The sequence below is a fragment of the Rhinolophus hipposideros genome (assembly GCF_964194185.1).
Source record: "Rhinolophus hipposideros genome assembly, chromosome: 16".
Lineage (NCBI taxonomy): Eukaryota > Metazoa > Chordata > Mammalia > Chiroptera > Rhinolophidae > Rhinolophus > Rhinolophus hipposideros.
The window spans coordinates 46,644,305-46,667,985 of record NC_138062.1 but is presented as its reverse complement, the minus strand read 5'-3'; the positions used below and the strand labels follow the sequence as shown (position 1 = coordinate 46,667,985).

Sequence of the window (23,681 nt, the reverse complement as noted above, 5' to 3'; positions counted from 1 at the left end):
GTGAGACAGATACACTATCAAGGTTATGAAACCTCACCAAGCTGTTTGTACAGTGCTGCCAACCTAAGCACACTGTGGCAAGTTCTCAAACTTAATTGTCAGTCCTCATATGCCTGAGTCAACATTTGAGCAGTTCTGTTTCTTTGATCTATTTATCTATTCCTACAACTTGCATTTCCTCCATGCTTTCGTGTTTTTGCTGACACTATACCCACAACTTGCAACATTTCCCACCGCTTGCACTGACCATTCCCCATCACTTGATATTCATCCTTCAAGACCCACTTTCAACCAACTGCCAAATTTCTTGATTTCTCTTCCTATCTTGTCAGTTTTTAAAAAGTATTCTGGTAATATGTCATATGCAACAATGTGTTGGGTTAGTTTTATTGGAGTGGATCAACCTCATCTCTTTCTCCCTCTCTCTTCTCCAAACTCCACTTGGAGCACCTTCGCAGGAAGGAGATTTGTAACCTTAGCACCCAGCATATAGCAATCAACTGATGCTCTATAGATATTTATCTGAAGAAATAATATACATGTGCTCGATATGTAAACATTAGGGAACTGGTTACAGTGGTTGTTTCTGGGGAGATAAATTTAGGGTTGGACTGAGACCTTCATTTGAAGTTTTCCTATGTGTATGTATTATCTATACTACGTAACATATACATAATTTTAAGAAAGAAGTCTTGAACAGATTTTTGTATCTTATTTTTAGTGAGAAAGGCAAGCTGTAGGATAAATAAGATACAGTTATGTGCTACTTAACGATGGCGATATGTTCTGAGAAATGCGTCATTAGGGGATGTCACAGAGTGCACTTACACAAACTTAGATGGTCTAGCCTACTACACACCTAGGCTACAGGGCATCGCAGATTACTCCTAGGCTACAAACCTGTACAGCATGTTACGGTACTGAATACTGTAAGCAATCGGAATACAATAGTATTTGAGTCATGGCTTGCATTACAACATCAAGACAGCTACTATGTCACAAGTGATGAATTTTTCAGCTCCATTACAATCTTTATTTTAAATTAGATTAATTGGGGTGACAACAGTTAGTAAAATTACATAGGTTTTACGTGTACAATTCTATAATACATCATCGATATATCACATAGTGTGCTCACCACCCAGAGTCAGTTCTCCTTCGGTCACCACATATTTGACCCCCTTTATCCGCTGCTCCATTATAACCTTATGGGACCAGGGTACATGAAGTCCTTAGTTGACCCACGCGTCCTCATGCAGCACGTGACTGTATCCCACCCTATTTTTAAAGAAACTTATTAAGATTGAAAAATAAATCTTACCCAGGATATGCTTTTTAGGGGGCTGGATTAAGCCAAAGGAGAAAGGTGGAGGTGGCAGAAGGGGGCGGAAGGTGAAACACGGCGGCCCCCACGTGCCAGCGAGGCCCCGCCCCTCCCCTCCCCCCAAGCCCAGGACCCGCTGTAATTCCCGCCCTTTGGACCTAAGCTTCGCCCCCGGCCTTAAGCATCCGGCCAAGACCCCGTCTCCCAACCCCCCTCTCCAGGTCCTTCCGATCCAACCCCAGAGCCTCACTCTAGGGAGGAAACCAGCATCGCCCCTCCGACATTGGACAATCAGAGCCCAAGTCACTTCCGCTTCCGGCGCCCCGAGACCAGAAGCGGAAGTGCGCGCGGAGCGACGGCGGGCGGTGTCCCTGCAGGGTGCTCCGGGCGTGCGGCGGTGGGAGTGTCTCCCCGGGGTTTGCAGGTGCGGCTCAGCCCCTGGGGGTGCGCGGAGGGTAGAGGGGGGCCTGAGACCTAGGAGAGCCTCCCCCGCCGACCTGCCTTCCCCCGGCGGTCGCCCTGGCGCCGGGATGGGGCGCGCACAGCTCGCCTCGCAGCCGTGCCCCCCACCCCCGCGGCGCTGTGCCTCGACCTCAGGTAACCCCGCTCCGGGCCCACGGGGCTGCCACTCGCGCATCGGAATCACGACGTGCGATCCGGGTCCTGCCCCTCAGGAGTGGGGACCCCGGCCAGCCCCGGCCCCCACCCTGCCCCTCCATGTGTAGGGCCGGCCCCTGGCGCCCTCGTGCGACATAAGTGTGTGTAAGCAGCTCACGTGGTGTTTACCACGGCCTTTCATACACCGGGCTTTGCAGTGGGAACGTTAGGTCTGAGTCCGCGTGTGCCGACTGGTGTGAATGACGTGTCCAGTAAATTTTAAACGTGGAACGCACCCTCTGTCAAGGGATGAATTAGATGACAAGACTTTTTTTTCTTTCCTTTTTTTTGTGAGTGACAATTTGCAGTTTCTAAGCTTAGGACCTGTTTACTTAGCTTTCGTTACGTTTCCCGTTTCCTTTCATTTCTCTTTTTCTTTCTTTTAAAACCGTAGTGTTCGTTACGTTTTCCTTTCATTTATTTTTTTCTTTTCAATCTGTTACTTTTACCTTGTGAGTATCAGTTTTTTTCACTGTCAGGTGAGGGTGTCTTAAGAAAAGCTATTTCTCAGTTACCTCACAAGTCTTATCAAGGAGAAGTAAAACTCTTTAGTTTTTCCCACGTTGGCTGCGTTACCACAAGCCTGTAAATCACCGCAAAGCTTCAAAACATTAGGGCCTCCAGGGAAAAGATGACATATATAGCTCTGTTAGTACTGGGAATTGAAATTGAGTTGACTTGGCCATAAATGGGATGTCTTTTTTTTTTTTTTAAATAAAGTTAAAGCTCACTGTACTGAAAAATGAGGGAAAAGTCCTGGAGGAAAATTACACATCAGATTTCAGTTTTATGAGTGAGATGTTTGTTTTCAAAAGGAATACACGTAACACCTTGCCTTTCTAGAAAGGATTAATGTGTCTCAAAGACATCTGAAATCTGTTGCGGATTATGTTATATGAACAGGCACTTTACGTCACTTTTGTATTTATGTTTGTGCTGTTACATGGTTTTGTGTGCCTGTGCGTGCAGGCACATGCCTTAGGCTAGCAGTACTGAATTGTTCTTTGGGAGTGTTGATGTTTGGCACATTTCATTGGGCGTTGCCTTGGATGGACTGGGCCCCATACAGGGTGAAACAGTGCCACCAAAATAGATACCGTGCTTGTTCTATGGAGTTTTTATTCTATCTGGGAAGACATTTTAAATTAATCATAACAAGGGTGGTATGGAAACATGGAACCATTGGGGAGGCGGTCAGGAAAAACATCTTCAAAGGGTCCAATGTTTGAACCTACAAGATGAGTTGTATGTAGCTAGACTGGGGTTTGGGCTGGAGAAGAGATGTGACCGACCATTCCAGATGTACCATCCCTCGGGTAGCACAGAGCCTGGTGGTTCCAGGAGCAGAAAAAAGACGGGGAAAGCTAGAGGAAACAGTGCAGGATGGATGAGCCAGGTTGGAGAGGAAGGCACGGTCCTGAAGGTCATGGTAAACGTTGGACCTTGTTGTAAGGCCACTGGGAAACCACTGAATCAAGAGTTTTAAGTAGGGTAGTGACGTGATTTTGTCTGATTTAGACAGAACCGGCTCCTGGATTGAGCATGGAGTTTGGGATGGACAAGAAGGAATGCAGAGTCCGTATCTGCATAGCAGCTTGGTAAATTCAGGACTCTGATGATAGTTCTTGAGTCTTGATGGTAATTGTGAAATTGGAAAAGATGCAATGTTTGAGACGTGTAGGAGGCAGAATTGAGACTTTGGTGATTGATTTATTCTCTACTACTTGATATAGAGCAGGTGTAGGCAAACGATGGCCCGTGGATTTCTGAGCCAATGCTGGTTTCTATGAATAGTTTTATTGGAACACTTTTATTTTTTTAAATGTGTTCTCTATGGCTGTTTTTGTGCTACAACTGTAGTTAAATAGTTGCTATAGACTTCATCTGCCCTATAAACCCTAAGATAGTTACTATCTGGCCTTTTAAAGAAAAAGTTTGCCAATCCCTAATATAAAAAATACTTAGTATGTATCAAATGCTGTGCTGATGGCAGGATTTGGGGTCCTGAAAAAAGTGGACGCAGGCCTATACTTAGTTTTTACATCGTGGCTGGAGAGACAGAGGGAAAATCACCTAAACAAATAAATATAAAAGTCACAACTTGATAAGGGCAGTGGAGGAAAAGTAGAGGGTGTTGGAGGTGTCTTGAGGGAATGTAAGAAGAGTAATGATCCTTTTCTTAGGTGAAAGGGGGTAGTAGAAATGATCCGGTCCCGTGGTCTGAAAGGTGGTACGGGGGCCCTGGATGTTGCTTACTAAGATCCCTGTAAGGGTTTTTCGCTTGGTCACCCCAATGGTGGCCCACAAAAATGGAATTATCTGGGTCAAACCCATGTTTGGTGCTCTGCTTTCACCATCACTTCTTCTTATACTTTGTTTCTCTTTTATTGCAGAGAGGATGCCTGCTGAGACCTTAAACCCTGGCACTGGCGTCATGGTGAGGGGTTGGGGCGTCTGGATGGTGGGGGGGGATAATTATGTACTCTGAGCCCCATGCCCTGTCTCCTTGCCATCAGCTGAGGAAGAAAGGGGCAGGGAAGTATGGAGCGTCTTCTCCCCTGCTCCAGGGGACCTGGAGCATGACCTCTGGAGAGTACTGGCTTGGGAGGAGGATCCCCACAGAGACCCTGGGGCCCTGTGCCTAATTCCGGAGTTGGACCGAAGAGTGAGGCTCATTTAGAGCTGGCAGCAGAGCTCCTCCAGGGCCATCCCTGCTCTCTCTTGTAAGACTTACCCTAAACACATGTGGCTGTAGAAATTTAAATTTAAATACATTGAAATCCAGTAAAATTAAAAATTGAGTTTCTCAGTCACCTGAGCCACATTTCTCAAGTGCCCAATAGCCACACAGGCGGTGGCCGCCCTTTTGGCAAGTGCAGACATAGGACATTTCCATCCTCGCAGAGAGCTCTTCTGGACAGTGGTGCTCTAGAGAGCCCTGAAATTACAATGCCATTTCTCAGAGGCAACAGAAGTCCTATTTTAACAGGCATAAAAGATTACTACATGCTTATAGAAGTCTAGGGACGGCATGAAAATTGAATGATCAAACCCAAACTTCTCATACCTTAAATAAGGAAAAACCCTCTAGGCTGAGAAGTCCAGGCTCTGCCGTCACTGGTCAGTGAAGTGACAAAGAAAGCCACAACTTTTGGATTTGTCCAAATGTTAAAAGAACCATAAATGTTTTGGCTCGGTAGGCAACTACTAGATTCTGCCTTTGCAGCACAAAAACAGTCATGGAGACAGGTACACAGATGGGCATGGCTGTGTGCCAATAAAACTTTGTTTACAAAAACCAGTGGCCCTGGGCTTTGCTAAGCCCTGGACTGGAGAGAGCTCCCTGTCTGAATGTTCTTGCGCTGGGTTTCCCTTCGGCAGTCATCCTGCAGAGCGGTGGGGGTGGTTCTCGCAGAGCCCGTATATGTGTGTGCCGTCTTAGGAGTCAGTCACCTTCGAGGATGTGGCGGTGGGGCTCATCCAGGACTGGGCGTTGCTGGACGGTGCTCGGAGGAACCTGTGCACATACGGGATACTGGACAACTGCAGGACGCTGGCTCCTGGGGGTAAGGCTGGCACCACTCCAGCCCTTCTTGTACGTAGATGCCAAACGCTTCAGGGCCTGTCACATGACCACTAAGGTCTGGTGTGGGCCTGGTGGGGTTCACGGTTCACCGGTTTCATAATGTAGCTCCATCTGTTGCACTGACTGCATTCTCTCCATAGTCAGGAACCGTGTGGGTCTCACTGACTTTGGCCTTGGACTTCAGGGCCTAGATAACCTGAGCCCCATGGGGCAGAGAGGAGGGCGTTTGTGGTTTGGGCCCTTGTGAATGAGCTTCACTGGGTTCATCAGAAATTGGGTATGCTCACTTGGCCACCATTGTGCTGGCCCCGCGTCATGAGCTGAAGTCCACGGGGAAGCTGGTGGCTGGTGGGGAATCGTTTGTTTTCCTCTGCAAGTCCTCCCTCCCTCAGCACGTGTGTCTTTCTCCATGAGCAGGGACTCCACCATGCAAACCCAGGCTTGTTTCCCAGGTGGGGCCAAGAGAAGAGCAGAGGGCAGCAGAACGAGGCATTCTCCGTGCCATGGGTGTGGGTGAGTACCGGGGGCACCTGGTGCAGGGATCTTGTCACCCACCCCATCAGAGGGGCTCTTAGCTGGGAAGGGTCAGTCTGACAGCATTTTAAGGGCTCTATTCTGAGGGGAAAGAAGGCTATTTGGGGTGCGGTTTCTCAGGTGAGTTGCTTTAGCTTTTCTTCTGTTTTCACATTCTAGCGTCCTCTTATACTTACCGTTGGTCTCAAATAAAGATATGTTCCAATTTCTCTGTTTTGAAAAAATTTGAGTTATTCACATACCATAAAATTCAACTTTTTTTATTTTTTTAAAAGATTTTATTGGGGAAGGGGAACAGGACTTTATTGGGGAACAGTGCATACTTCCAGGCCTTTTTCTCCAAGTCAAGTTGTTGTCCTTTCAGTCTTAGTTGTGGAGGGTGCCGTTCAGCTTCAAGTTGTTGTGCTTTCAGTCTTAGTTGTGGAGGGCGCAGCTCAGCTCCAGGTCCAGTTGCCGTTTTTCTAGTTGCAGGGGGCAACACACAGCCCACCATCCCTTGCGGGAGTCGAACCAGCAACCTTGTGGTTGAGAGGATACGCTCCAACCAACTGAGCCATCCGGGAGCTCAGCGGCAGCTCAGTTCAAGGTGCGGTGTTCAATCTTAGTTGTAGGGGGCGCTGCCCACCATGCCTTGTGGGACTCGAGGAATTGAACTGGCAACCTGTGGTTGAGAGCCCACTGGCCCATGTGGGAATCGAACTGGCAGCCTTCGGATTTAGGAGCATTGAGCTCTAACCGCCTGAGCCACTGGGCCGGCCCAAAATTCAACCTTTTAAAGTGTGCAATTCATTGGCATTTAGTATATTCACAGAATTGCGCAACCATCATCACTATAACTCCAGAACATTTCTGTCAACTCAGAATGAAACCCCATTCTCATGAGCAGTCACTCGTCATTCTCCCCTCCCCCCAGGCCCTGGCAACCACCAGTCTGCTTTCTGTCTCTCTGGATTTGCCTGTGCTGGACATTTCATATCAGTGGAATCATATAACATGTGACCTGTGGTGTCTGCCATCTTTCAGCGTAATGTTTTTGAGGCGCATTCATGTTGTAGTGTGCGTCAGTACTTCATTCTTTTTAAGGCTGAGTAACATTCCACTGTGTGGAAGGACCACATTTTGTTTATGTAATGTCTGTTGACGGACATTCTGGTTGTTTCTATTTTTGGGTGATTGTGAATAGTGCTGTTGTGAACATTCACGTACAAGATTCCACATGGACACTTTTTCAGTTCTCTTGGGTATATACTTAGCAGTAGAGTTCTGGAGCACATGGTAACCCAACGTTTAACTTTCGAGGAACCTCCAAACTGCTTTCTGAAAACAGGTGCACCATTTTATGTTCCCACCAGGGGTGGATGTGGGTTCCGATTTCTCCACATCCTTACCCACACGTTTATCCAGTTCCTCTTTAAGTTGCACATTTCTGTGTGTTCTTTGTCTATTTGCTTCTTACTTACTTCTCTGATAACTCTCTTTCTGGCAACAGCAGTCTCACTCCCCGTAGAATCTTTTGCTTGGAAAAATAGCCTCTCGTTTCCCCTCGTTCCTGTCACTTCCAAAATCCACACACAGCTCTACAGCTCTACTCTTTAGAGTCTCACTTTACTCACTGATGCCTTGTTCCCTTTCAGTGCCTTTCCAAGTTTAGGGTCAATATATTTTTTGAAAAAGCCTATTTTTTGTGTGTGTCGATTCCATACCACTATTTCTTTCTGAAAGAAGTTTCTCCCCCACCCCAATTCATTTTAGACTGGGAATCTCAACCGAAACCCAAAGAGTCTATTCCTGTGCAGGATATTTTGGAGGAAAATTCGTCCCATGATTTGCAAATGGTAAGATTCACGGTGGGTGATCCTCATTGGAGAATTTGAGGAATATGTGACTTGGAAATGTACCCCAGGGCCAGGGAGCCATTTGAGCCAGGGCATTCCACTAGGGCCCTGGGGTACATTTCCACAGTCAGTGTCTGAGAGGACACTGTGACTGTGACTGTGAGTGTGACTATTTACGTAGTCTGTGAGTCATAAGTTTGGGTAAACGCTGCCTGTTGTTCAAGACTTTCTTTCTAGAAGGTTCCCCCAAGGAAGCATTTCTATCAATGTGAGTCAGGACATCAATTGTGTGAAATGTGATTTATTCTGCAACAATCATGAGATACATGCTGTCTGTTAGGGACGCCCCAGGAAACTTAAGAATGTGGGAAAATCTGGTGGTGGAGCCTATGACATCCTCGAAGAACTTGACCCGTGTAAAAAAGGCACGCCTCTGAAAAGGCTGAGATGTGCCTCTGACGGCCGTATCCCTAGTGCGTCGTGGATGTCATGGATGTTGGAGAGCTTTTCGTCCTCACTCGCCCTTTGTCAGGAAAGCAAACTCTGCCTGGAGAGAAGGCCCCAATATTTTAACTGCGGTGGGAAAGGCTTCTGGAGGAACTGTAACCGTAACTGAATCAAGAGAACCCGTAGGAGAGAGGGCCACTCTGATTATAAAGAACATGGGAAAGTTGTCAGGGATCCCTCCCTACTTAGGAGACAAGTCGAGACCCCCAGACTGGAAAGAAAGAAGCCCTTTTCAAAATGGGGGAAAAGCCTTTAGAACTAGCCTGCACATTACAGTGCATGAGGAGATACACACAGAGCCCTTCTGTCCCCGCTTTGGCCCTGAGTTCCCGCCTCCCCAAACTACAGGAGCTTCCAAGGTTGGACTTCCCATTCTTGGGGATTTTGAGGGTTAGGGTTTGGATAGGGGGACATACAGAGCCCAGGCTCACCCTCTGTGCTGGGCCTGCTTATCCTGGAGCCCCTGAGATCTCTGGGTGCCCTCACTCTGCACCCCTCCACGTCTGTCATGGATGGTGTTGGCCTCAGAGCATCGGAGATGCTGAGCCAGTGGACGGCGTGGTGTGGCCCGCGTTGTAGAGACCTCTGTTCCATTCCTCTGTCCTGAACAGGGGAGCTTCAGCCCTGCATTACCTGGTGTGGGCTTCGGGGCAGCCAAATCCCTCACCCCTGCGCTGCCTGCAACAGACCCCAGGGCAGCTGAGACCCTCCTCCTATCCTCCTCCTGATTGTCCTTGGTTTACACTTGCTTCGGTAGAGGGTGTCTTCCAGTAGCTGCTTGGGAAAGGGCATGTGGTTTTCATGAGCCTGAGATCTGCAGATGTGTTGTTGGAGCTGCTGAATTGCAGGGGCCTCCTCTGATGTGATCAGAGCAGTAACCCTGGCACAGAGCACTCCGTGTGTCAGTGCACAGCCCTCAGTTGACGCTCGTTGAATGATAGACGCTGGTGAAGGCATCTCCAGGCGCCACCTGTTCCCATGTCTAGATTAGCAGATGGACTGTGAGAGGTAGGGAGAGAGGATGAGCCTCGAGAGGACCCCCTTTCCAGTTTCTGTGGCTCTTCCCTCAGTACGGGGCTCCAGCACTTTCCACAGAACTCCGCTCCAGCTCAGTAGTGAACACCAAGTGTGGGAGAGAAGGGGCCTCTCCTGCTGTGTCCGAGCCCCAGGAAACAGGTGGTCACAGAATGTTCTGAGTGGACACAGGAAATCTACTTCCAGACACGTGTGGAAGAGAAACTGAGCATTTCATCCCTGAAGCCACACATCTGCAAAGTGGTAGAGCTGGACTTGGCGCTGGCAGTTGAATCCAGGCCTAGCTCCTGAGACTACTGTCTCAGTCACCAAGAGCTGCCTGAGGTCACATGACCTACCACTTGTTTGATGGTGTTGACCCTTTTGCTAGTCCTTCTGGGCCATTCCAGGTGTCACTGAGCCTTGTTCCAATCACTGAGGCCCCCAATGGCAGTTCTGAGGCCTCCCTGTCATGTGGGAGTAAGTGCTGGTGGCCGGGGCAGACCGAGGCCCTATGTCCTCCCCCTCATGGTCATCTAGGTCAGGGGAGGGGCAGGCACATAGGGAGCTGGGAATTGCTCTTAGAAGAGCCCCAAAGGCGACTGAGAATGGGTGTCTCCAGGCTCAGCCTTCCTACGCCACCCCTTTTCCACAACACCTGGTTCTTAGAGGCTGGGGTTTCATCGCCCTTGTTCTCTGCCGGACCCGCAGTGTCCATGCTAGCAGTGTTCGGGGAGTATGTGTTGAACAAATAGGCTCAACTCCTCAGAACCTTTTTTTCAAGAACAGTGATCTGTGTCAAAATTACTTTGATGAAAACATTTGCCTCAAAACATGCCCACAGGGTTTTACTTTATGGAGGTGACTGAGTGACGACACAGGCCAGTGCCACAGAAAGATTTTTTTGACTTAAGTTTCTTGAGAGGAGAAGGCTTGTCATGACACATGGGCGCGCACACAGGGCAAGTGTTAGGGTCAATCAGGAGGCAGAAATGGGGCAGGGAAGAGTCTAGGTCAGAGCCTTTATTGGGGTTTTCACAGGGCAGGATAAACAGGATTGGCGAGTGTGAATAATTCTGGGGGACCTCGGCACAGGAGCTGTCCCTAGTTGTCTGGTACCTGGCCTGGGTGACTTAGGACGGGCGTGTATTGCCTTGTGTGAGGTGACTAAGGAGGTGGTTCAGAGGACGGGCTCTGGATGGCAGGGGAGACGTAAACAACTGGAGCCAATAGCGTGGCCCAGTGATTGACGGATGCCAAACGAACAAGTACAGAATCGAAGAAAACAGACCAGCGTTCACATTCAGAACCAAGGGCTCCCAAACTTTCTGTGGTCAAACATCCTGCAGTGCCTCTAAGGGCTGTGGCCTGACTTCCAGCCAGGGCCTCCCAGGACCACAAAGGCGCCAGGTCCATTGTGATCTGTCCTTGGAGCCCCTTGGTGGTGGCTACCAGTGGAGCAAAGAGTCACCAGGTCTGAAACTGCCAGACCCGTGTGCCCCGTCCTCTGACGGCACTACCCCAAAACTGAGGGTCTCTGAGCTGAGAACAGCCTCAGGGCCACCTGTGTCCTGCTCAGCATCCTCCGTGCCTTTTCCTAGGGGCCGGGACTGGACCTCAGGATGCAGCTCAGGCCCATGACGGGAGAGAAGAGGATGCCCGCACCTCCAGAGGACCAGTCAGCTCTCTGGGAGTCGCCTTGGCCTTCTGGATACACAGTAAGCCTGGGATGAGGTTTGCCACGGGGACCCCATCCAGTAAAGCTTGGGGTTCGGGATTTCTTTAAGTGAGGAGGCTGGAGGGGAGGCAGGAATCTAGGGCCCACTTTTGGTAACTGGGAACATGCTGGAGGCCCAGGCTTAGCTCCTGGTAGAAATTACTGAACAGACCCTAGGGTTTCTGCGTTGAAGGTGACAGGTGGCAAGGGCTGACATTCAGGCGCTGGCCCTGGCTCTGCCTCCTGTCTGGCTCAGCCTTTCTTCCTCTAATCCAGCCACCCTCACACCCCCTACCACCTCGTCCATGGCCAGGAAACCTACAGGAATGAGTGGGTCCTGTGACCCGAGGGCTGGGTGAGGAGGGTCCGGGCTGAGTATCTGAGAGGGACACTGTAAGGTGTGCTTTGAGCCCCGCCCAGAGGAGAAGGGCCCTCCTCCCACCTGCTCTAGGAACCTGTCACTTCCCCATCCACCGTCAAGTCCTGTGAGCTTTGCCTTCAAACTGTAACCTACGTCTGACTGCTCCTCCTGTCCCCCCTGCCCTGCCCAGAGCCACCGTTAATTCTGAACCCCTGGGAATGCTGCTGCTTCCTCTGGGCCCACCCTGGACACGGGCCAGAGGCGCCCCTCAGAAGTACAAGTCAGGTCGGACACCTTTCCAGTAGAGGAGTGTTCCGATCCTTCCTCCATGACAGGGCTTCCTTCTGGAAACAACTGTCTACCTCCCCTCATTTGCACAGGGCCATCTCCGCAGCCCCCCTCTGCCCCTCAGCCTGCTAGCACCCCCAGCCCGCTTTGCCCCAGTTTTCCCCCACAGCTGGAGGCTGCTCGGGGAAGGCCTACCCCACCCTGGACCCCTGTCCCCATCCCACCTTGGAGGTTGAGTTCTGTCACAGTGATTAGCCTTGTCTTGAGGAATTGGGTAAATCTGGGCCGGTAAACATGGCTCGTCCCTCCTTTTATTAGTATGTCCCCCAAAGCAGGGCCAATTATGCAAATTCAGTCTGAGTGAACAGGTGTGAGTGGATCCCATTGACCACTGTGTGACTCTAATCCGACCCTGTCGCTCTGTCCAGGGGCTGAAGGTGGCTGTGCGGATACAGAGGGTGGCCACGCCAGAGCCTGCACTGGGCCTCCGGGACCCATGGGTGGCCGGGGACTCTGGTGAGTGAGTGCCAGATGGAATGGCCGCCAGAGGGCACTGCTGTCCTGTGGGAACTTGCATCTCCTGTCTTCATTTCCTCTGAGGGCAGACATTGCCCCATACCATCAGGAGGGAAGACAGTGGCCTCTCTCATTATGTATTCACGGGGAAAGGCACTTTCACAGTCCTCAGATTTTTCTTTCTTTTCTTTTTTTGGTTTCAGATCTTTCAGTTAAGAAAGAGCCGGCCCCACTCAGCTGTGGCAAAGACCAGACCTCTCTTTGGGAGAGATTAAATTTTTCACTACACAATTATGGCAATGCTGAAGATTACAGTTGAATTTACTATAAATGGCGCATGTTTTAACTGAGCTTGTAAAAAATGAAGGTTAAAAGGCACATTTCCTGAGAAGCAGGGGAAAATAATTAATTCTGGAGGACAAATAACAACTTTAATTGCAAGGCAGTTGTTTCCTTTTAGCTTGCCTCGTAGTGAGAATGATAAACTTTGTTTCTTAACAATATCATGCAGTCTTGTATCTGGAATCTGTATTATATTATCGACAGGAAGTAATCCTTCTGCGTTGCTCTTCTGTGTGTTTGTGTGGTAGCCTCTGGGCCAAGCCCTGCCTTGTAGTACTCTTGAAGTACTTGGAGTACGCTCTGCTCTTGAAGTGCTCTGTGACTGTCCTCCTGTGGTGTGGGGGGCACTGGGAAACCATCAGAGGCAAAACACCGCCCCGTCCCCCGTGGAGCTCCCAGTCTGGCCGGGCAGTCAGGTTTTTAAGTGAAGACCAGCATGCGATGGGAGCATGTAACATGAGGACTTTATCTTGGGGATAGAGAGGAGTTCTGGGAAATCTAAGCTTAGACCAAGGTTTCTCAACTGCAGTGCTACTGACATTGGGGCCAGATCGTTCTCTGCTGTGGGGCCATCCTCTGTCAGGCCTCCATCCACTGGATGCCGGGACCCCGTTTCCCCGAAAATGTGACCTACCCGGACAATCACCTCTAATGCGTCTTTTGGAGCATGAGACCTAGCCAGGCAATCAGCTCTAATGCGTCTTTTGGAGCAAAAATTAATATAAGACCCGGTTTTGTTTTACTGTAAGACTGGGTATAATATAATATAATATAATATAATATAATATAATATAATATAATACCGGGTCTTATGTTAATTTTTGCTCCAAAACACGCATTAGAGCTGATTGTCCAGCTAGGTCTTATTCTCGGGGAAACACGGTAGCACCTCCCCTGTATTAGTTTGCTAGGGCTGCCATAATAAAGTACCACAGACCGGGTGGCTTAAACAACAGAAATTTGTTTTCTCACAGTTTTGCGGGCCTGAAGTCTGAGATCAGGTTGTGGGCGTGGTTGGTTTCCTCTGAGGGCCGTGATCTGTTCCAGGCCTCTCTCCTTGGCTTGTGGACAGCTGTCGTCTTTGTTTTCCCTCTGTACGTGTCTGTCCAAATTTCCTTTTCTTATAAGGACACCAGTCTTATTGGATTAGGGCCAACCATAATGACCTCATTTTAATTTAATTACCTCTTTAAAGACCCTGTGTCCAATTGCAGTTATATTCTGAGATACTGGGGTTAGGACTTCAATATACAAATTTTTGGAGGGACACAGTTTGGCCTATAACGGCCCCCTTCCTCCCAATCTTGATAACCAAAAAGTCTCCAGGTGCTATGGCCTGTGCCTCCCCCTTCATGTGTTGAAGCCCTAACCTCCCATGCAACTGTATTGGACATTGGTCCTTTAAGGAGGTGATTAGGGTTAAATGAGGTCATAAGGGTGGAGCCCTGACCTAGTAGAACTGGTGTCATGTGAGGACATAGTGAGAAGGTTGCCATCTACAGGCCAAAAAGAGTGTTCTCACCAGACGTGGAGCATGCTGGCATCCTGATCTTAGACTTACGGCCTCCAGAACTGTGAGAAAATAGGTTTCTGTTGTTTTATTGCCCGCTAGTCTGTGGTATTTTGTGATGGCAGCCTGAGCTGATCAACTAAGACACCAGACATTGGCACATATCTCCTGGGGAACAAGCAGTGGATTAGATCATAATTACGGTATCATTTAGCTTGGCCAGATGTAGCGCTGTTTGGAGAGGGTTTGGAGAGCGGATCTCAGGCCTAGGAACAGCATCTGTAAAATCCCTCAGGGGACAGAGGGTTGTGGGCAGGGAGCAGAGGGAAGTGGAGAGTGGTGTGAGCTGACTGGAGAGCAAGTAGACTCCAGACCATGCAGGGCCTGGAAGTGTGGGAAAAGTACCAGGCCCATCTCCTAGGCTACCAGGAGCCAGGGGCGCATGTAGGTGAATGGTGCCATGCACCTGTGGGTCTAACAACCTTGCAGCACCTGGGACGAAGATGGACTTCAGGCAGGACCTGAGTGGTGGGTGAAGGTGGTTAGGAATGGAATGGTGGCAGCCTACACTTGGGGTGAGTGCGGTGTCAGTGTGGCAGGTGTCCCTAAGACCACTCCCAGGTTTGGTGGCTCATAGAAGGCAGCATACAGCTGTGCGCGTGGCCATGGTTTATTACAGGGAAAGGATACAAAGCAAAATCAACCAAGGGAAAAGGCACATGGGTGAGGTCTGGAGGGAACCAGAATCTTTCCTTGCCTCACTTCATCTTAACTAATTACATCTGCAAAAACCCTATTTTCAAATAAGGTCACATTCTGAGGTACTGGGAGTTAGCTCTTCCCTTTTTTGTGGGGGAACACAATTCAACCCCTGACAGTCTGCCCTCTGCCCCCTGCCCGCCCACCAGTTTATGTCCTACCCACATGCAAAATAGATTCATGTGATCCCAGCATCCCCAAAGTTTTCATCCATTTCAGCATTAACTCTAAGTCCAAAATCTCGTCAACTCAGAAAGTCCCAGATTTCATCATGTAAGTCATCTAAATCAGGTATGGGTGAGACGCGGGGAAGGTCCATCTTGGGGACAAAATTCTTCTCCATCTGTGAAGCTGTGAAACCAGAAAACAAGGATTCTGCTTCCAGAATACAATGGTGGGAGGGGAATAGGGCAGACCTTTCCATTCCCAAAGGGAGGCAAAAAAGGGGTCCTGGGTCCCAAGCAAATTAGAAACCCAGCCATGCAAGTTCAAGGCTTGAGAATAATCCTCTGTCTCGAGGCTCTGTTCTCTGCCTGCCTGGCGGCAGCCCCGCCCTCTAGCTCATGCTGGATGTTCCATTCGTGTTCCACTAGATAGGTAGGTGGAGATACTGGAGCCGATGGTTGGGTGTGTGGGTCTGGAGTTCAGATGTGAGTCAGCCTAGGGTTTTGGTAGAGGTGGGAATTGACGCCTAGAGGGGCAGGTTGCCAGCTGAGACAGAGAGTACTGAGGGAGAAGAGAGGAGGAAGGTGTGGGACGTGGGGTTGCCAGCCAGAGGCATGATGGAAGAGGAGCTTCTACGAGACCAAGAAGGAGGCTCGTCACCTTGTGTGTCCCTGTGAGTGTGTGCATATGTGTCTGTACACGTGTGGTCACTCACAATCAGTGGGCAGTCTTTGGTCTGCGAATGTCCTTACTGGGCCTCACAGCTCCCCCCTTCTCCTGTAGCTCTGCCTGCCCAGGACCCTGTGTGGCTCCAGGAGGAGAGCGTAGAGGAAGATCCTGGGGTGCTGACCACCTGTGTACAGGTAACTAAGAAATTTTTGCTCTTCTTTCTTGCTTTGCCACCTTTTTCCCTTCCCATGGCCTGGAGCTTCTCGACTCCACAGGGCGGGTCTCCAGGCATCCAGACTCTGGGCCTCTAGCAGGGGTGGGAGACAGGCCAAGCAATGACCCCAAGGCAACCTCGCAGTCAGACCTTCCCCAGCCTGTTGAGTGCTGTGTTCTGCTGAGCATCAGGAGGGAAAACAAAGCAAGGATGTGAACTGTCCTCGTCTTGTATCCTTCATGGCTCGCTGGAGCAAACAGTTGTCATTTACCAAATATTTCTCTCTTGCCTGTCACTTGCCTGCTCAGGTCCGCTGTGGCCTGGGGCTGGAGGGGAATAAAACTGCAAGGACTTCCTGACTAGCTGTCAATAGTTAAGTCCTGTCATGAAGTTAAGGTCCTTTGATGCCTCAGGGAGGGAAGGGTAGAGAGGAGTTCTAGTCTGAGGCCTGAGTCAAGGGGTAGATTCTGAGGTGCCTCAGAGCCCCGTCTGAAAGTCCTCTGCACAGGGTGTCCATTCCCCAGGCCTGCCAGCCCCCCACTATCCTCTTGTGTATTGGCAGGGGTGGCCCCTGGCTGAGTGGTAATGGGTGTGCATTATAGGAACCAGTCACCTTCGCAGATGTGGCTGTGCTCTTCACGCCAGAAGAATGGATGTTTCTAGACTCTGCCCAGAGAAGCCTGTACAAAGACGTGATGCTGGAGAACTACAGGAACCTGGCCTCTGTGGGTAAGGCTGGCCTCATCGCTTCATGCATACAATTACGCAGCAAGTATGGGTTCCTGTATGGGTTCCTGGAACTGTGCTGGTTGGAAACAGATGAAAAGACAGATGAATCCTGCCTTCATGGTGCTTTTAGTCTAGTGACTTCTAGAAATGAAGATCTGTCTACTGCTTCTGGGCTTCTCAAATGTGTCCCTGAACTAGGCCCTAGGTTTTGGGGACTGGAATGTTCTAGTGTCCTCTGGGACCCTGTGGGGGAGCTTGTGCTTTGGTTCCTCAGTGAAAGAGCTCTGCCATGCCCATCAAAATTTAGGCATACCTATTTAACTACTCCCATCTCTAGAGCCCCTAAAGTCTAAAGAATATGAGCTCTGGTTTCATGGCAAGTGCAATCTGTTCACACCATGAATCTTTCCCCACGAGCAGGAGATCAACTATGCAAACCCAGTACGTTTTCCCATTTGGAGCAAAGAGAAGAGCTGTGGACCACCGGGAGAGGGATCTTTCCAGGAGCCTATCTAGGTGAGCACCATTCAGATTGGGAGAACGCCAGCTCTGATTGGTAAGATGAATGTTAGATTTGGAAAGCGTCAGAAAGAGAAACACTTTCAGTGCCTTTAACGGAGAAGGTTGTTTGGTTGAGATCCCTTAGTGAGTTCCACCTTCTTTCCTTTTTCCCTTTCCTTTTTATCTCTAATACTTTACTCTGGTTTCGTAGAATGATGTATCCTACCTCCTCTTCACATTTATCATTTCCATGTGTATGTTTCATCCAGTTTCTCTTCACTATAGGTTCTTATTTATCTATTTATTTAAATTTTATTTTTCATTAAAGTTTATTGGGGTGACAGTGGTTAATAAAGTGACATAAGTTTCAGGTGTACAATTCTGTAATACATCATCTATCTATCACATTGAGTGTTCACCATCCAGAGTCAGTTCTCCTTCCATCACCGTATAGTTGATCCCTTTTACCTGTTCTTGTTAATACTTTCTCTCAACATCAGTCCCAGTCTTCATAGAATCTTTTCTTAGTAAATTATCTGCTACTTCCATCCTTTTTCCCGTGATTGCATCACTCCTCGCATAGCCAAATACCTTAAAATTATCTTTTACTCTGATACATTCCTCCTTTTCACAATTTCTTTCCATATTTAAGATCAGTATTTAAAAAATCCACATATATCGAGCTTACTTTTTTGGTCACCTTAATCCTGCTGTTTCCTTCTCTGCATGCTTAATTTTTTTTTCTCTCTTAATTGCAGAACCTCAATTTCAAACTCAAGAGTTAATTCTTAACCAAGATATTTTTGCGGAGATTCCATCCATTGGCGTGAAAAGGGTACGGTACACAAGGATTATTCTTGGTCCTCTCTAGTAGGAAAAGTATGGGATTGCTGTTGGTTAGAAAAACAGTACAAGAGGCCAGAGAGAGATTAAGGCAGCAGGTGCTCACCTAGGAGAAAGCAGTTTCTGGGAGAGAGTCTGTGAAGTGAGGGAAAACTTGAAACATAGATCAAGACGTGTCTTCACAGCGTTCCCGCCACTAACCGTATTCATAAATGTGACACAGATTGTGCATTTAGAGCTTATTTTAGCCTTAAACTATTCAGAAAAAGTCTTTATCTAAGAAGCCCATGAAAGTAATGAAAATGATACCTCTTTGTGGCAGTGTATCCACTTAGGGTAGAAATGGTCCAGACACGGGGAAAGGGGAAAGGATTCAGCTGTAGAAATATCTTGATCCTCTACACAACTCACCTGGAGATGAATGTCTGTGGATGTAATAAAGCCTTTCGTGTTCACATTTTCCTTAATTGACAGGAGCAACCTCCGACGGGAGAAAAGCTCCACAGATACGATGAACTTGGGAAGCCTTTCAACAGCATCAAACAACTTTTTCAGTATGAGAAAATTCATGCTGGAGGCACCCCCTATGCATGCCAAGAGAGTGGGAAATCCTTGTTCCAGACCACTCACCTACTGGTGCGTGAGAAGATCCGTAGTGGGGATAAAACCTATGCATGTGACAAATGTGAGAAATCCTTCAGATACAGTTCCGACCTTCTCAGGCACGAGAAGACCCATACCTCAGAGAAGTGCTTTGAATGTCAGGAATGTAGGCATGCCTTCAAGTACTCCTCAAATCTGCGCCGCCACATGAAAACTCACACGGGAGAGAAACCCTTTGAATGTCATCAGTGTGGGAAAACCTTCACGAGGAACTTTAACCTGATTTTGCACCAGAGAAACCACACGGGTGAGAAGCCGTACGAATGTAAGGACTGTGGGAAGGCTTTCAATCAGCCGTCCTCTCTGAGGAGCCATGTGAGAACTCACACCGGCGAGAAGCCCTTTGAGTGCAGTCAGTGTGGGAAAGCCTTCAGGGAGCACTCGTCACTGAAGACGCATCTGCGAACTCACACCAGAGAGAAACCGTACGAATGTAACCAGTGTGGGAAGCCCTTCCGGACGAGCACCCACCTGAATGTGCACAGGAGGATCCACACAGGGGAGAAACTTTATGAGTGCACGACTTGTGGCCAAGTGTTGAGCCGTCTCTCAACCCTCAAGAGTCACATGCGAACCCACACGGGAGAGAAGCCCTTTGCATGCCCGGAGTGTGGGCGAGCCTTTAGTGAGCCCTCATCCCTCAGAAAACACGTGAGGACCCACACCGGCAAGAAGCCCTACGTGTGTCAGGAATGCGGGCGAGCCTTCGGTCAGTCTTCACACCTCATCGTACACGTGAGAACCCACAGTGCAGGGAAACCCTATGAATGTAATCAGTGTGAGAAAGCCTTCAGACACAGCTCTTCACTCACCGTGCACAAGAGGAGTCACGCCAGGACAGAGAGCGTTAGGAATGGCGTCCTGCCATTATCAGTGTCCCATTCGTATGGTGGGCCCCTTGCTAATTAACTTCCAATTTGGAAAGAGAAACATTCGGGCCTATAATCATCTCTCATAGTACTCGTTTAGCTACATCACATGTTTTAATGTAATTTCATGTTCGTTTGATTCTAAATATTGTCTTAGTTTCCATTATCACTAAATCTTTGACACATGACTTATTTGGAATTAGATTTTTAAATAACTGTATATGGTTATGTTTTTGTAGAGGTATAATTACTTACAGTGGAACGCATAAATCTTACGAGTTGGATGAGTTTGACAGCTGTATACATATATGCAACCAACACCCCACTCAAGATACAGAACATTTCTGTCATTCTGGAAAGTTCCTGCATGTATCTGGGTGTTTTTTAGTTGCCTTTTTGTTGCTAATTTCTAATTTAATTAAATTTCGCGCAGAGTATGTGGTCTTTGTGTCATTGAATCTTAGGTATTTTCTTTTGAGATTCGCTTTTAGGTCTAATATGGTGCATCCTGCTAGTTACCTACCCAAACTGCACCTTTTTCCTTACAATAGAACCTGGGGGTTTTGTTCTGATTGGTAATGTCCACTGTAAAATAACCTCCATCTCCCAGTCCTGGCAGTTAGGGGAGACCATGTCCCCCAGTTCTGGTTAGTGTGAGAAGTTGTTGGATGTGATTCCTGGGAACGATGTTGGAAAGAAGTGGTTTTATTTAGCCAGACCCTCTTCTTGCCGTTTGTACCGGCAGACACGAGGAGCCTTCCTGTGACCATGAGAGTGTGGCCAGAAGTCACAACTGTTCTGGTTCCCTAGTTTGTTTCTCTGTGTGTCTGCACCAGCCCTGGACTTTTTGTTTCTGGAGATCTTGTTACACGAAAAAGATCCATTTCTTACTGGTTTTCAGCTGTTCTTGCTGTTGCACAGCAGCCTAGCCAACTGTCCCTTCATGTCTTTCCTTAAGGAAAGAAGAGTTTGTGAGATTGTGCCTTTCTGGGACTCTGTTCCATCCTTGTGTTTACACCTTATGTCTCTCTGTCTGGTCCCAAAAGATGGTTTGCAGCCAAAGACGGGTAAGATATCTTACGGGAGATACAACCTAAGCCAGGCGGAACCGAGTGGGGACCCCAAATGAGCTGCCTTGGACAGGTATGAGAAGGGGCCTTGCCTCCCCTTCCCCCTGCTTGGGAAAGTCTCTTGTCGGCTCTGGCTTTCCCCTTGCACCTGTTTCCACTTCTCTCAACAGAGTTGTTACAATGTGAAAGACTTGATCCTGAAAAGGTACAAAACATCCCTGGGACCTTGTGCTTCCGCTGTTTACAGACAAAGGGTAATTGGAATAAACGTTTTCTGTTATGAGGTCTGAGCCTCACAGACCGTGTAAGAAACAATGTTGCTTTCTTGTAGTTGTAAACCTCTCAATAAAAACCTCCAGCCAGCTTTATTCTGGGCTCCAGTCCTCTGAGACTGAGAGACCCCTGGCCTTGGGCGAGATTTAACTGCATTAAGTCTCTGTTTGTTTCTTGCTTAAAAACTTAACCCAAACTGCCCCTTCTTGCCTCCTCACTGTCCTTGTTGCGTGTGATGTGACATCTGGCACCCAACGTGGGGCTGCTCGAGAAGGGAAGGACGACTAAGAGTCGTAAGAATCTGCAGACACGGTGAAGGGACTCCAAGAATCTGCCGCAGCCGCTACCTGGCGTAAGGAGATAGTCTATGGGCTTGGAGAATTTAACCAGGGTAACGAAGAAGTTTAAAAGAAACTAACACTTTCGTGTGAAAGAGTGTGATTGTGTGAGTGAATGTTTATAGCTCCACCGTCTTTTAAGACTATGGAGTTTGCTTGGGCTTGTAATCGCGGTTCCGTCACCACGTCATAAGGCATAACGCTGACTTGGGGGTTTCCTCCAACCAGTACTGGGGTTTATACAGTTGCGCCTTTGCCACGACGGGTGCTAAGTCCCCACGAGGGGAACGGCCAGCCAAGCATCAGAGTGGAATTGGAGTGAAAGTCCTTCTCTTTCCTTTCCTGTTTAAATACTAACATGGGTAATGCAGAAAGCAAGTACAGACCTTATATCTGCCTGCTTCAGCAGCTTCTTAAGAAGGGAAAGCACCAAATCCCAGAAAAAAGATTAGAGGAACTCCTCAAAGTAATTGAGACTCATTGTTCCTGGTTTCCAAACTTTAGGACACTTGATATAGATAAGTGGGAAGAAGTAGGTCAAAATCTCCTTGAAGTACATTCTAATGGAGTTTCTTTGCCCCGTTCAATCTGGGAAATGTTTCAAATAATCCATTCAGTTTTAGAACCGCTCCAAACAGACTCAGAGGAAGAGAGAGAAAAAGACAGCATAGACCAGTTTAAAGAGACACAAGAGGGACGAAATGATGACGAGGGGTCCGAGATGGCATCCACTCTCATCCCTAAAAATCTGTATCCAGATCCAGAGGAAGGTTTTGAGGACGATTGGCCCCTCCTCTGTCTCGTTGGCTACCTCCGCCACCTTCTTGTTTAAGACAAACGGGGAGGCTTTCCAAACCAGTGAATCAGATGGGTTTCCAATTAGGACAAGGCTTAGGAAAGTTTAGTCAGAGAATAACTCAGCCTATTCAGCCTACATTTCAGACTGGACGTAAAGGAATGGGATTTAATTCACAATATCATAAGCCTTTTTGTTAGGGGCCACTGTTACGGAGCTAAAAACTCCCTTGGTTCTTAAGTGGAATAGCGATAAGCCTCACTGGATTGAACAGTGGCCCCTTTCAAAAGAAAAACTAGAGGTTTTAACTGAATTAGTACAAATTCAATTAAAACAAAATCATATAGAACCTTCAACTAGCCCTTGGAATTCTGTTTTTGTCATAAAAAAAAGAGATTAAATACCCATTCTGAAATCTGGCAAGTTGCTGTTTGTGGATATTTTGGAATTATTGATAATCACTATCCAAAAAATGAATTGTTTCAATTCCTTCTAAAGACCAGTTGGATTCTCCCTAAAGTGAGTGAAATAAATCAACAAGTCATTCAAACTAATTGTACCTCTGCACAGAGAGCAGAGTTAGTTGCTGTGCTAACTGCCTTACAAGATTATACTGAACCTTTAAATATTGTCTCTAAGATGTGCCCATTTGGTGGAAGGATATTCAGACTAATCAATGGCATCTAAAAACTTTATTAATATGGGAAAGAGGCTTTGCTTGTATTTTTCCAGGTCCTGAAGAAAAATCTTTGTGGATTCCTGGTCAGTGTGTCAAACCATACCATGAGTGACAGCACACACACACACACACAGACATCTATGGATTCCTGTCCAAGCCTCTTGAGTGTGGGAGGGCTCTCCCACTGTTCATATTGTTTTTCAATTGCTTCATAAGATTTTACATAGAATTAAAAAATTTGTAGGATTGCTGATTACTGCTATTTATGGGTATAATTGCTATAACCACTGTCACTGCTGTTCCTGGTGTTGCTCTACAGCAAACCATTCAAACTACAGAATTTGTACAAAAATGACATGAAAGTGCTAGCAAATTTTGGAATTAACAAATCAAGATAGATCAAAAAATTAATGTTAGATTAACAGGCTTAGAAACCACTGTTGTATTTCTTGGTGACCAAGTAAAAAATCTTCGTGCTATGATTACCTTAAAATGTGATTGGAATGTATCCACTTATTGTGTAACCCCATTTTCTTATAATCAAACGCATACCCCTTGGTCTAAGGTGCAAGCCCATCTCCTGGGACATATGCTAATCTCACTGTGGACATCATACAATTACAACAAGAAGTGGATCAGATGTCCAGCGCCAAGCTTTGGCTCCTCCCTGAAAAAGAGACATTTTCTGCAGCTGCAGAAGGACTTTCCAATTTAAACCCTGTTAAATGGGTAAAGACTCTGGGTGGAGGGATTGTTGGAGTTATTGCTATTCTGTTTATTATTTTTTGTTCATTATGTTTAGTCCTCAGATGTGGACAAATAGCCCTCCGACGGGCTATGAAGGAGGAAACTGCACGGTCTATGTCTCTCATACTTCAAAAACAAAAAAGGGGGAGATGTTGTCGCCTAACAGCCTAGCCAA

At 47.8% G+C, this 23,681-nt stretch overlaps 1 protein-coding gene across 5 annotated transcripts; it reads left to right on the top strand.

Moving 5' to 3' along the window:
* Positions 1-1,644: 1,644 nt before the first annotated feature.
* On the top strand, positions 1,645-21,100 carry ZNF333 (zinc finger protein 333). 5 transcript variants are annotated; one of them, XM_081075819.1, is made up of 13 exons: positions 1,645-1,748; positions 4,375-4,418; positions 5,424-5,547; positions 5,985-6,080; positions 6,567-6,687; positions 7,854-7,936; positions 11,059-11,175; positions 12,252-12,339; positions 15,899-15,978; positions 16,601-16,727; positions 17,148-17,243; positions 17,987-18,063; positions 18,546-21,100. In XM_081075819.1, exons 6-13 carry the CDS (start codon positions 7,934-7,936, stop codon positions 19,641-19,643), a joined length of 1,686 nt encoding a protein of 561 aa, XP_080931945.1. In that variant the 5' UTR covers positions 1,645-1,748; positions 4,375-4,418; positions 5,424-5,547; positions 5,985-6,080; positions 6,567-6,687; positions 7,854-7,933; the 3' UTR covers positions 19,644-21,100. The 5 variants fall into 5 exon arrangements, with proteins under 5 accessions (XP_080931945.1, XP_080931946.1, XP_080931943.1 ...); XM_081075820.1 differs by having other exon boundaries at positions 1,650-1,748; positions 6,020-6,080; XM_081075817.1 differs by lacking the exon at positions 6,567-6,687 and having other exon boundaries at positions 1,654-1,748; positions 6,020-6,080.
* The last annotated feature ends 2,581 nt before the right edge of the window (positions 21,101-23,681 follow it).